Genomic DNA, 13,176 nt, shown 5'->3' on the forward strand with positions numbered 1-13,176 from the left:
TATTAAATACTTCAGCAACCCTTTTAGAGGAAAATTCCCTGCGACACCACAACCTGGAGTTGTCCTTTACTAAACGATACTGGTGTCTTCTGGTCGAAGCAGTTGATCGTCGGTGCATAAATAACTCACGGTCCCTCCTGTTCATCCCGTTGAAGATTTTAAACACTTCGTTCATATTTCCCAGACACCTGCGTTTCTCCAATGTAAACATACTCAAGAAATCAAATCTTTCTTCCTATCTCAAGCCTTGTGTGACAACAAGAGCACGCGTATGTAGCTCTTATGTTCCTAATGCTTATGTCTATAGGCACTTTTCATTTAGAAATACAGATCGGTTCAAAATAGGAAAAATTAAAAAAAATATTAAACACACATAAACTAAACCCAATTAGAAATTTTAAGACTATTTTAAAAATTTAAGTGCTTTTGTCAATGCCTGTTTTTACAATTTTTAGCTCCTAAACTTCAGGTCTCCGATTTTAATTATAATATTATAATCCGACTCTCTAATAATATATACTTCATATGATGATCATACCAATATATCTATCGGTGTTCTGAGTTTCTATAAAGTATAACTTACACCATTCGAGATTAAGTATTTTCCAATCTACGAGATAAGAGCATGTAACCTTTTTTGCAACCTTATCCCTAACCCATGATATCAAAGTGAGAAATAAAATTCAAATTTGAGAAACTTCAAGGGGAAAAAACCCGATAGTAATATCGATACCTCTTCCCACGCTAACTTATTGGAGAGGCGGCCTCCTCCATTGCAACGATGACGAGAGATCATAAGTTGCCGTATAACAAACAAGTATTAAATTATTCATCCTTCCTTTGAAACTCGAACCTCCTTTAATTAGCGTTCGAAACCTTTAAATATACGATGGAGGTTGTCCTCTCTTCCCGCCCTCGATCATCGTCTATTTAATATTCGTGTATTTTGAGACCGCCAAGTGAAGATTGAGGAGAGGCCTTCATGGTATAACCCATTCTAATTAAAACGAAACTGCCGACCAAAGCTAAAGGTTTTACGGTTATTAAATGAGTATAAAATATATATCTCTAGGCTGTTTATTGGATGGACTCTAAAATATAATTCTTCAACTATTATTTTGCGTCCTTGAAATAATTGCTTCAGACATCTTCGGTGCTTTTTAATGGTTTTGTTTAGCCTTATTAGCACGAAAAATGATAGGAAGATGGCTGTTTTCGTGTGATTATCTCGCCATCGAATGAAATGACGAACTTGATAATTTTATAAGTATCGAGTCGGTATAAATTATTCGAGTTTGTAATTTAGTAATTATCCTTTCTTAGAAGAACCTTTTTAAATATGTTTTAAAATGTTTAGGAACCAAATTATTCAAACGAATTTAATTAATTATAAATCGCGGAAATTTTAGTTTCTATCAATGTGAGGGGGACGCTTTTTTTCGATTCGCTGTAATTAGTCAGAAAAAGGATATTATTTTTTTGGCATGAATTAGCTGGTTATCATCTCTCTCATCCATTGAGTTTTTTTCTCAATTCGTTTGTAAGTAAATACAATTTATCTCAAAGGGAAGGGATTTTTCGTAATCTCCCAAGCATCCGAAACCTCACGTTTCAATTAATTAAATGCCTATAATTTTCAATTAAATTTAATTTCAGCAATAGAAAGTCACTTATATCCCTTTCAGAAAAGAACATTATTTTTTGGAAATTTTCAAGATGTTTGGCATTTTTGACACTCAAAATTTGACGGCATTAAAAAGATAAATGTCAGCAAATATACATTTTTTGAAGTTTTTAATTTTTTTTTGTCCATCAATTCGTTTAAATTTTTTCAACCACGATGATTCAGAGTCTATTCATCTTCAGATAAAATTTTCCCCCGAATTATATTTGATACATTTTATATTATAAATCCCACTTTTCCCGGAGGCACTTTCTCCTGAAAATCATTTTGAAAAATCCCTGAAAATTCGACTTTAAGTGCTTCCCTCTGACGAAAGCCCCACTCCCAAAAGTTCTTATTCCCCATATTTCTAACTCAAAATTTACACAATTCCTTAAGTCAGAGCTTAGGACTATTCAGAGCAGAGAAAAACTCTGAGAAAATTCCGCAGAAGAATGTGGACGAAATGCATTCGTGGTTTTGTAGTAGTAGCGGTGAGAAAAAGCAACTCACACATTTCTGCATGTAGGGTCTAAAGACATATACAGATACGGTGATTTCTCTCTAAACATTTGAGACAATATTTTCGTCAGCTTAGTTTTAAAAACTACAGCCAATTTCACCCAGTTATTAGCTGATTTGAAAGACGTATTCACAATAAAAATAAAAATTAATCTCACATTTATTTTAGTCTCGTTAACACTAAACTCATATTAACGGTATTTTCCTTCCAAATATAAATTGATATAACGTCACATTTTCTTCACAAAATCAGTTTGACGATTTTTCGAGTAAAAAAAGAAACATGAAAATCATCTAAAAACTAATCCGAACTTTTCAATGAAAAACGTTATTCACGGAAATATTTCCAATAGTAAAAAATCGTAAATTCATCACTCAAAATGGATGATATCATTTGATTTCTCCCAAAATTTATTCTACAAAAAGAACAACGAAATAATATTTCAATAACCCCCCTCATAACTTGAAATTCAATATCCATTTGAACTTATTTTCAAATAAAAATTTTTCAAGTTGAATTCATTCCTAGGAGTATTTTCATAACATGAAAAAAATGTTTCAGTACTTTCAAATATGAGTAATTTACTCGTATATCTTCTACAAAGTTCACTGGAATCGTATAATGGGTTTAATATAATTTAATAACATAATAAAATAATCTAAAAAATAGATATGATAATTCTGAGGGATATTTATTATGCATTTCTGGTATTTAAACCTCTATGGTCCCGAGTATATTTGAATATACATGGCAAATATAAATAGTGGAAAAAAACCATTTTACCAATTTATTTTCTCAATTTTTTGGTATTTTAGAAAGTATAGCTTTAGTGTCATTTCAGTACAATATACGGTTATATAAGTACAATCCTTTTTCATCTAGAACGAGTACATTCCTTGGCGGTGTCAATTTTTTTGAGAGCTGCTGAAATTTATGCATTCAGAGATTTATAAAATCGCGCCAAATTGAGAGGGAATTTGTCGTAAAATTCGACTTGAAAATCATTCAAATTTGCTAAAAAAGATTTTATTTGTTCATGGATAATGTTGAAATCAAGGCAAACTGCATATTTCACCTTTAATTAACTATTTTAGTTGATTAAAAACTCCACTCTAGTAAATTAAATAGCTGTGTCAATGCTCCAATTAAAAATATGCTAACGACACCAGTTTACACACATTTTTGTGAGAAAAAAAATTTAGTACGTTTTTTGTTGGGGTGAATCATAGAGGGTTAAGTATAAATTCATTCAATTTATATAATTTAATTTGCACTGCATAATAGTTTTGATTTCTATAGAACGCTTTAAGACCAGGTACTTACTTAAATTCAATAAACCCACACAACTTTAATTTAACTTTCTAATATTATTTAATAAAAAAAAAATTCAGTTTTATTTCTAAAATTGTATTATAAAATCCTAAAAAATTATATGTTAATAAGTTAAAACAAAGAAAAAGGGGAAAAGTATTTTTGCGGAAGAAAAAAAAATGGGAAAATAAGATTCCTGTAATTCTATCAAAAGCATTTTCAAGTGTTTTCGGGAATTAGAGGATAATTTTTATCGAATGGTTCAAAAATAATAAGAAACGTTGAAACAATTTTTATGTATATAATTCAGATTCCTTTAATAAAGTTTGTTCCAGTTAGTTTTAGAAAAAAAAATATTTTTGATAGCTTTTCTCCTACGGCAATCAAATCCAGATTCTTAAGAGATTTCAAAATATGTAAATTAAGTAGATTTAGTCTTGTGCGTTTCTTTGAGTTATTTTCCCAATAACCCTCGTCAAAAGTGGCTCCTTATTTAAATAAACAAATATTTCAGTCTTATTCTAACAGTAATTACACAAGTACGCATCACTTGACAATTAGTTATGAATGTAATTTCTATCTTTTTCTAGAAATTTTCGTATGCATTTTTTTAGCGATGGATATATGTGGCGGAATGTACACATTTCACCGTCGTGTCGTTATAGAATAATGCAGTTTTACAAAGAAATAAATAGTTTTGTTAATTATTATCTCTCTAGCGATTATGGTAATGAGCTGTGAGTGAATGGTATACGATTTTTTTTAATACAGGGTGTGCCTGTAAGTGCGGCCTTTATTTTATCAACCGTAAGTTGCAGAGGTATGATTCCAATTAAAGAAAATGCTCAACGGGCGAACAAAAATTACCCTGTACCAGTTTTGCGAGTGAAAATGCGGTGTGGGACAAAATTAAAAAAATCTAAATTTTACGAATTCGAATATCTCTGTGAAATATTGCACCTAGAAATATTGACTTTTGTTGGCATCAGGAAAAACAGGGAAAGTTCCAGTTAGAAAAACTTTCTAATTGAAAGTTAAAACACACAGAGGGAGAGTATAAAAATTTAGATTTTTTTAATTTTGTCACACACCGTATTTTCACTGTCAAAACTGGTACAGGGTAATTTTTGAATGTCTGTTTCTAGCACTTGCAGGACACCCTGTATATAGATATACAAAGAAAATGAATGTATTTGAGTATATTCTGGAATCGCCTTTTCAATGACTATCGCATGAAGAATGGGGACTACAAGTCCCTTGGGGTCACAGAGTGTCTGTGTCATCTCGTAATGTCATTTTTTTTTCTTTCTCGGTTGTTTTGATTGTATGTTTTATGTGTGGTGCTCAGTCCAATAAAAAAGTATTCGATAGGATGATCTCAAAATAAAATATAGTCTTGAACAACTATAAATTAATTGCACGATGAAGCAGGTAGATAAATTTTTACATACTGCTGATAATTATTTCTGAAATGTTTCAATAGTACGTAGTACGAAAAAAAAAGAGCTAAATATAAGAAAATTGGTCCAAGATTTGGACAGAAATTATTCGATAATACAGTAAAATCCCTCTCAACGGATACCCTTCAGATGCGGTCACCCCCACTTTTACGGCCAAATAATACTTTTTCCTTAGAAAACGGGGATTCAGTACTTCTTTTTTTTCTTAACAGCACATGCACGTCATACACATTCCTCTGCTGAACTTTAAACGAATCGGTACAAGTCTGAATGTGTGATGTGTGGGCTTTAAGGTATTCATGTTGTCAATCCATGTTGTCTTCCATATTTTGAAGTGAAGATGGTAAGTGTTTGAATTATCATGCTATGTAAATATCGCGTGTTTTAGTTCTGCCTGCTCTCTGTGGAGACTCAGTACTACGGTCTTTAGATTTAGCCACTAGTGATTATCACTGGTTCTCTATCTCCTTAACCCTTTACGCCCTCCTCCCCGCAAAGAAGTATATTGAATTTGTTTTTCCACAAAATCGGATAAAAATAGTTGCTGTTAGCATATTTTTAATTGAAAAAAATGCATCAACACAGAAATTTAGCAAATTAGAATAGATTTTTTTTACTTAGCTAAAATAGTTAATTAAGGGTAACATATATGGTGGTTTGATTTTAATGTCACCTATAAACAGATAAAATCTTGTTCAGCAGAATTGAGTAGTTTTTACCTTGAATTTTATTTCCGACCCCCTCAATTTTTTCCTATTTTATAAATTTCTGAACACGTAAAATTTTAGCAGCTCTCAAAAAGATGACACTGATAAGGAATCAACTGTTTTTAGATAAAGTAAGGGATTTTACTTATTGTACATTAGATGCTTAGATACATTGGTACTTATTGCACAAAGGACGTTGTTTATATACAGGGTGCATAGGTAACAGCACGCACGGCATTTTACTGGTGAACCGTTGATCCTAGAGGTATACTTTCAAGTAGAAAAAGCAACAAAATAACGTGTTGTACTAATGTAAGGCATTCATGTAACAAGGGGTCGTATAGTTCTTAAAATAAAAATAATTTTTTTATACGGATACCTTGGGCCCAAAAACCCAATTAAAATACTAGGTTAGTTGCCCTGTCTCTTCTGATGTCAACAAAAAAATTTCACGTTTCCACGTGCGATTCACTGAGATATTCGTATTTGAAAAACGGAGGAAAGTTTGGAAAAAATAGCATCGGATACTTTTTCTAATTGAAAGTATGCCTTTAGGATCAACGGTTCACCAGTAAAATGTCCTACGTGCTGTTACCTATGACCCTGTGTAGTCGTATTTTTTACTGAAATGACACTAGTAGATGTTTTTTCTAAAATGCCAAAAATAAATTGATATAATATATTTTTTTTACCATGTATTTGCCCCGTACTACGTATATTCAAATATACAACGGGACTATAGAGCGTTAAAGAAACTCTCACGTGGTTTCATTCTGAGAACGACACGCAAATAACAACTGCTATAATATAGCTAGAATAGCAGTGATATGATTTTTTTCAATTTGGCATAGAGAAGTGGTGGCATGATAAGATAAATGTCCAAATCAGTCTATATGTCTAAATACCGATTTCTGAAACCTAATTTAACTGCAGAACTACTTGAGGACTTTTTACCCTCTTACCAAAGATTTAGTGAAAAAAGTCTCATTAGCTACTGAAACTAGGGCCGATTGCTGACCGCTGGTGAACGTGGGAAATAATGACGAAAAAAAGCCGAATATAGACATAATAAATATCCCATATTAATTTGTTTTATGTAAAAGCAGGTATTTCCTTGCTTCTTGATCATCTCTTGTGAATACTGAGAAAAATATAACAGTAAATGATGGAAATTAGTCTCTACTGCTGTATATACTTGTATACCTGCATCGAAATTCAGAATATTTTTTGGTCCGACCAGAGCTTTAATAACTCAGATTTTTTATTTTCCCCAAAATTTAAGATATTCTAGGTTTTCGTGTCTAGAACATTTGAGGAAGCAAAAATTCAAAAGTTATGAAAGCATATGGCGTCTATCTTCTTCTATCCGTATATAAACTATCGCATTTTCATGCTCATACGTTATCTCTTACTTACAGTACAGTATAATGTTGAAACTGAGTGTGTAAGGGCGAAACAAATATCATAAGTAGGTGGTACGAAATTTTTAGATGAGGAACTGAATAGTTTTTTTCTTACAAATGTAAAAATGTGCCATAAAATTCTTGGAAAATATTCAACTGAAATGGCTGCAGTCTTTTCTAAATGGTATCAGAAGTCCAGACCACATAGAGATGTATATTTTCGCATAAATATGCCTTTTCTCTTCATCGCGTAAAAACCATAAAATGAATAACTCCTAGAATTTTTGAACATTGGTCAGTAGAAATATCCATCTTTTTCATCTCTCTCTCTCTTTGTTTTTATGATCTCTCACCAAAGTATTTCCCTCCGTAAAAAATTCAAGCAAATGGCCTTTCCATGTTCACAAAGACTCCAGTAGAAGAGATGTGTTTGTGCAGAAGGAACGTCTGAGAGATTTTTGGAGTCCGCATGACATGCAATATATATATTCGTATATAACCAACTACTGGGCTGATGTGGAAGAAGAGCAAAAAAAAAAAAACCGATGCACTTATTCTCACGGTGAAAGTGCAAATAAAAAGTCCCAGCTCTCTCTTATTTGCCTAAGCTTTCTGGAGGATAGCCGCTTGACAACGGTATATCAGAATCTATATTTGCTAAGATCATTGTCAAAATGGATCAAGAAACTGACATGGTTAGTCTCGCATATATACGAGTACATACTTAAGACATATTAGATATCTGTAATGTAAATACAGATGTTATAGTGGTCTTCACCGCTCTGTGATTCCATGAGACAACGTGATTTTTTTTATCCATAAGCTCAGGTGGGAGGGGGGGGGGGAGTTTTGTCACAAAAAAGTTAAAAGTTAAGACTTTGAAAGCTTATAAATCAGTAACTATACGCGATACTTACTAAATGATTAACCCTTGAATGCTTTATGCTTTGCATGTGTGCAAAGGGTATTTTAAACGTTCATTACTGCAGCCAGTTTGAAGATAAAAATTTAGAATCACCTTTGCACATAAGCTGAGGTCATTATCTTTCGCTTTTATATTTTGAATTTCCCGATTGTTCCAATTGATGATAATTATTTGTTTGTTGCAGAGCATGTGTGACTGAATTCGCTAATTTGTTAAAATATTTTTTTTGTATTTTTTTTACCTTCAAGTTCGAAATCTAAATTTTTTCTTACCATAGTTTGAATCACAAAGAAGGTAGTTATATATTTGGAAAGTAACGTTATTTTAATACATTTATTTTGTGGGTGATTTTTGAGGTTCTATACGACCTCTTTAACGTCCCCGTATAAGAAGTACAATTCGAGATTGGTTTTTTAAAATTATTTTCCAGGCTTTCTATACGTGCCAGTAACTAATTATCGATTCTAAAAAAAAAATGCATTTAAATCTTTCAGACCCGAGCATTCATTTTTTGGAATTTTCAAAATGTTTTAGCTTTTTTGATGCTCAAAAAATGCATTAAAATGTCAGAAAATCTTTATTTTTTTCTAATTTTTAATTTTTTTGAGAAAAAATAGTTCATTTCATTCATATTTTTTCAGCCAAGGTGATTTAGGGTTTATTCATCTTTACATGCAATTTTTTTTTCAGAATTGTATTACTAAATTTTATATACTAAATTGCACTTTTCTTTGAGGCACTTTCTCTTGGAAACCAGCATAAAAAACCCCCTTGAAAGTTTAATTTTAAGTGCTGCCTTTTGATGAAGGCCCCCTAGGTTAATATTCATCCCATTTCTATCTCAATTCTTGAGAAGTAAGTAAGGTAAGGGCTTAACTGCCTGATTTGAAGGATTTTTCCAAACTCCACTTGTTCAAATTTTTTGGAACTTTGTGTCTCTCAACATTAAGGTGTTACATACTTTAACGAGACAATTTTTTTCTGTTACAATGATTTAAATAAATTTTATGCCACAAAGTATGAGTAAATTTCAGTGATTTTTGAAAAAACTGCATGTTTAAAATAAAAATAAAATTCGAGAAAAATACCAACAATTAAAATCCTAAACGCTCTTGTTAAATTGTATAGAAATATTCATAGTACTTGAGGAGAAAAAATTAATGCCTAAAGGTTGAATAGAAAATTTTAAATGTTTCTTAAAGGTAGGAGATTTTTCCCATATAAATGCATGGGAAGCCAAGATCGTGCACCAATCTTCCTTAATCAATTATCAGCCCTAGTATTTACAAGGCTCTTATAACCATGTTTGTGAAAATAGCAAAGTTGAATTTTTTTTCCAACCATTCGAGTTCCGTCGGTTGAAATTCCATGTGTGGCAAAATTGTTCGTTTAACAGGATCATGGACGCTTAAAATTTTATTGCTGCACAGTTGATATTAAATTCACGAGCATATGTTGATAAAAACTACCTCATTCAGAGCAGGGTTTTCAATGTTTCCAAAATGGGAAATGTGTGAACTATATGGAAAGAGCGAAATATTTGAATACATTTCGCAGATATTTCAGTTGGTAAAACAGAGTAACTTCGTTAGCATTAACATTATTTACTATTAAAGTGAATTTTTCTTGACTTCTTATTCACACATATGTGCAGGCATCACAATCCCAAGCAATAAAAGATTCGAATGTTTAGAAGCAAAAAATTGTGAATTATATGCTGCAAATTTGAACTATGTGATAAATGCAAAATTAACATAGAATTGATAGTTGGCATATGGAAAAATTCGAAAAATATTTTCTTATTCGAATGAAGCTGAAGTACAAAGGGTTCACCGAAAAAAATAAAATGAGAAAATATATTCGTCATGTGGAAAGTTTCATGCTGATAGACTGATAGTGGATATCCCTTTTTTATGTCTCGCCCGCAATAATATCCATAATGCAGTGAAACAAACTTCACGATTCTCAAATAGACAGCTGAATGTCATTTTTCTCAATGAATATGTGATTGAAAGGTATGAAATGAGAGTTTTCTTTTTTACATTCGAGTGTGATATTTAAGTGTTCATTAATTCATAAAGTTTTTTTTTATGAAAAAGTGGAATATTTACTGAATTGTTTTTGAGTACTATACTGTATATCAGATTCATTTCTGTATTCTTCGTATACGATAAAAATAATATTTATTATTCAGTGGAACAAAAATTCAATTTTTTAATATTTCAATCTAAACTTCAGTAGATAAATACTTGTTTTTTTCTCGAATTTTAGTCTCATTCCATCCTTAAAAAAACTTGAGATATGTCTTCCCGTATGCGACAAGAATATATGTAGAAGTATGGTACTACACTCGAAAGTGCTATCAATCAACGGAAAAGTTATGAAAGTTTGTGATTCTTTAAAACAATAAATAGCTGACGTGATCATACACAAGTTGCGCATTAAAATGACATTAGTTTCCTAATAGTTTTAAAAAAAGGATATTGTAAGCGTTCACCTATTACAATAATATAGCCGCTCAATAAATAATCATTCGTTAGAAATTAACTATAGCGGACCACCAATGATTTCGAACGCTGATAATCATGGTTTATTGAAAAAAAAAATTCAAGTAGTCATGAACATATTTAAAACTCTCGTTTAACCCTTTCGATATCGATATTCTTTATTTTGTATCAAAGCAATAAACAGGGGGAGCTTAGCCCAATTTTCGGGCTGGCGTTATGCCAAGTTGTTTTCCCGTACTGCAACCCTATACTTCGCTATATAAAATATTTTTTCATTCTATTTTTTTTTCCGGCATCTTCACTTCCATTTCAAGAACATAAAATGCCACTATCAGTCCGCTACGCAGGTGAAACTAGAAAAGAAATTTTTCTGCAGTGAGTAAATCGTCATTCCACCCTCCTCCCAATAATTGGCTAATAATGAACAAGTTATCAATCTACATTTAAGAAAGCTTCAAAACTGACTTCATCTAATAAGATACGAATTTCTGTGAAAACACGGAGTAGTATACACGAGTTCTTACAAAGTAATGTAAGTATATATAATATGCATTTTTCATGAGCAGGGATGCTACAATTGTTGGTGATTTTCGTAAAAATTCAAAGCTGGTTTAATTTAAAACCAAATGTGAACCCGGATGAAATAAAAACTGAGGGGTTAAAGTTTCCATCAAAACCACATATATTTTTTTTTGAGGATAACTTATTAAGATGAACCATTCAAGTGGATAAACTTATAAATTCTGTCGATACATCAATATAAGAATAATCATATCAGTATACATCGTTTTAGTGGATAAAACTGCTTAACCAAATGCTCATTCTTGATTCGAAATTTTCCAAACACAATTTCAATAGTTACAAAATAATAAATAATTATTCCAGTGGGTAATTTTTCTATTCATTTTCTTGTCCATAATATTTTGCATAGCACATATAGGAAGCTTGTCTTTAGTAGGAATTTACACGTATAAATCTATAGTTGCATAATTTTGCGATAAAATACATAGCAAACAAATTTATTTGAGAAACCGCTGAATTTTGCATATCGGAAATGCATATCAAACACTGGGGATATGGATATTGGGTTTTCGGTCCCAATAGTGAGACACATTCGACCGCACAAACATTAGTGCGTATTATATTTTTTCTGTAGCTTTATATTTTTTCCTCGGTTACGTTTAGTTCATTTGATTCTAGTTATAATGATTCAAACAAACCCTTTCAATTCATTTCAATTCACAATTATTTTAATTTATAGAGCACGTAATATATATATATATATATATATATGAATTTTATTATTCTATACTGTATTAACTGGTATAAAACTTTCAGGATGTACAAGAATGCATCTCAATCGAATTAAAGTTTTAAACTTTCTATCATCTTGAGAACTTAAATCTCAAAATCTAAAACGCTTAACCCGTAAGTTCATAGTTTAGAATGCTAGCAAGTTTGTCTAAACGCTCATTATTGTGATCACTTAAAGATAAAAATTCAGCTTCACACACACACATATATATATATAAGGTGAAGTACTAATATTCTTTGAATTTTCCATTTTGAATTCGCTCGTAGATGTTTCGATCAACGGCAGCTCTTCGTTTGTTGCAGAGCATGTGTGGCTGTGATTTCATTAATTTGTTCAAATGTTTTGTTTGTATTTCTGTTTTTCCTTGAAGTCTGCAATCTGAATATTTTTCTTACTATAGTTCGAATCACAAAGAAGGTAGTTATATGTATATTTGGAAAATAATATTACTTCAACACATCTATTTTATGTGCTATTTTTGGCGCTTTGCAAGTGTTCAATAAGGCCCTGTTCAAGTAGTACGATTCGAAATAGGTACTTTTAAATAATTTTTCTGGCTTTCACTACGTGTCATTAACTTTGAAAAAATTACCACCTTGAAAAACAAATTCCGATTCAAGGGTTAATATCTTTGAGATTGAATTTATCTCAAAGATAGAATTGTGTTGAAGGTAAAACTAATTGATTTGAAGTCATATATTTTTTTTTCACAATTTTGAAAAAAAATATATAGTAAAACTATTTAACTACTTATTTTTTTTTCGTGAGATTTTGTTTTGTTAAATATTGGGAAGAGTTGTGAGGAAAAATGACTTACTCGAGATATTTTGTTGACCATGAAGAGGAACCATATCAGGGCCCATTGTACGAAATAAGAAGACATCATTTTCTTGAGGTGGCTCTTTTCGATGTTAAGGTTTCGTGTCTTGATAGTTGATTTGTTTTCCTTTCTTCACAGGAAAATGATGGATTCTTCTGGCCGAGTTACAACTTTTATGCCCTAGAAATTGCTCTTCTTCTTCTCCTTCACCCACGTCGAAAATTTTAGGATTCGTCAACGTATTAGCCAATAGCAAAACACATTCCACCTGACGTCACTTTTACCTGTGGATTTTCTGGAGCGAGTAGGCGTTTCCTAAAAGTTGGATTTCCTTTTTTCCTTTTTGTTTTCTAAATTTTATTTATTTTCTCACCCACTGGAAAATAAGATTTCGTTTTCATGGTTTCAGATAAAATTTCAAGACTTTCGCAATTTAAACTTTTATAAAGTAGGTGGTGAATTGTTTCATCAAATAGCGTGATGGTACTTTAAATAATGACCGATATAGGGGAAATTCTATTTTTGAAGGTAAGAATCTTCAA

At 31.5% G+C, this 13,176-nt stretch overlaps 1 protein-coding gene across 1 annotated transcript in view; it reads right to left on the minus strand.

The window, feature by feature from the left end:
• Nucleotides 1–12,781, minus strand: part of LOC149075413 (uncharacterized) — a 30,073-nt gene extending 17,292 nt beyond the window's left edge. The window contains exon 1 of the mRNA XM_089245394.1: nt 12,632–12,781. Within this exon, the coding sequence (XP_089101520.1) occupies nt 12,632–12,700 (69 nt within the window). The 5' untranslated portion in view covers nt 12,701–12,781. The remainder of the gene's footprint in view (nt 1–12,631) is intronic.
• Between the last annotated feature and the right edge of the window lie 395 nt (nt 12,782–13,176).

Source organism: Pholcus phalangioides, unplaced genomic scaffold, assembly GCF_987345545.1.
Source record: "Pholcus phalangioides strain wild (caught in Gottingen) unplaced genomic scaffold, Ppha-v1.0 ptg000015l_1, whole genome shotgun sequence".
Lineage (NCBI taxonomy): Eukaryota > Metazoa > Arthropoda > Arachnida > Araneae > Pholcidae > Pholcus > Pholcus phalangioides.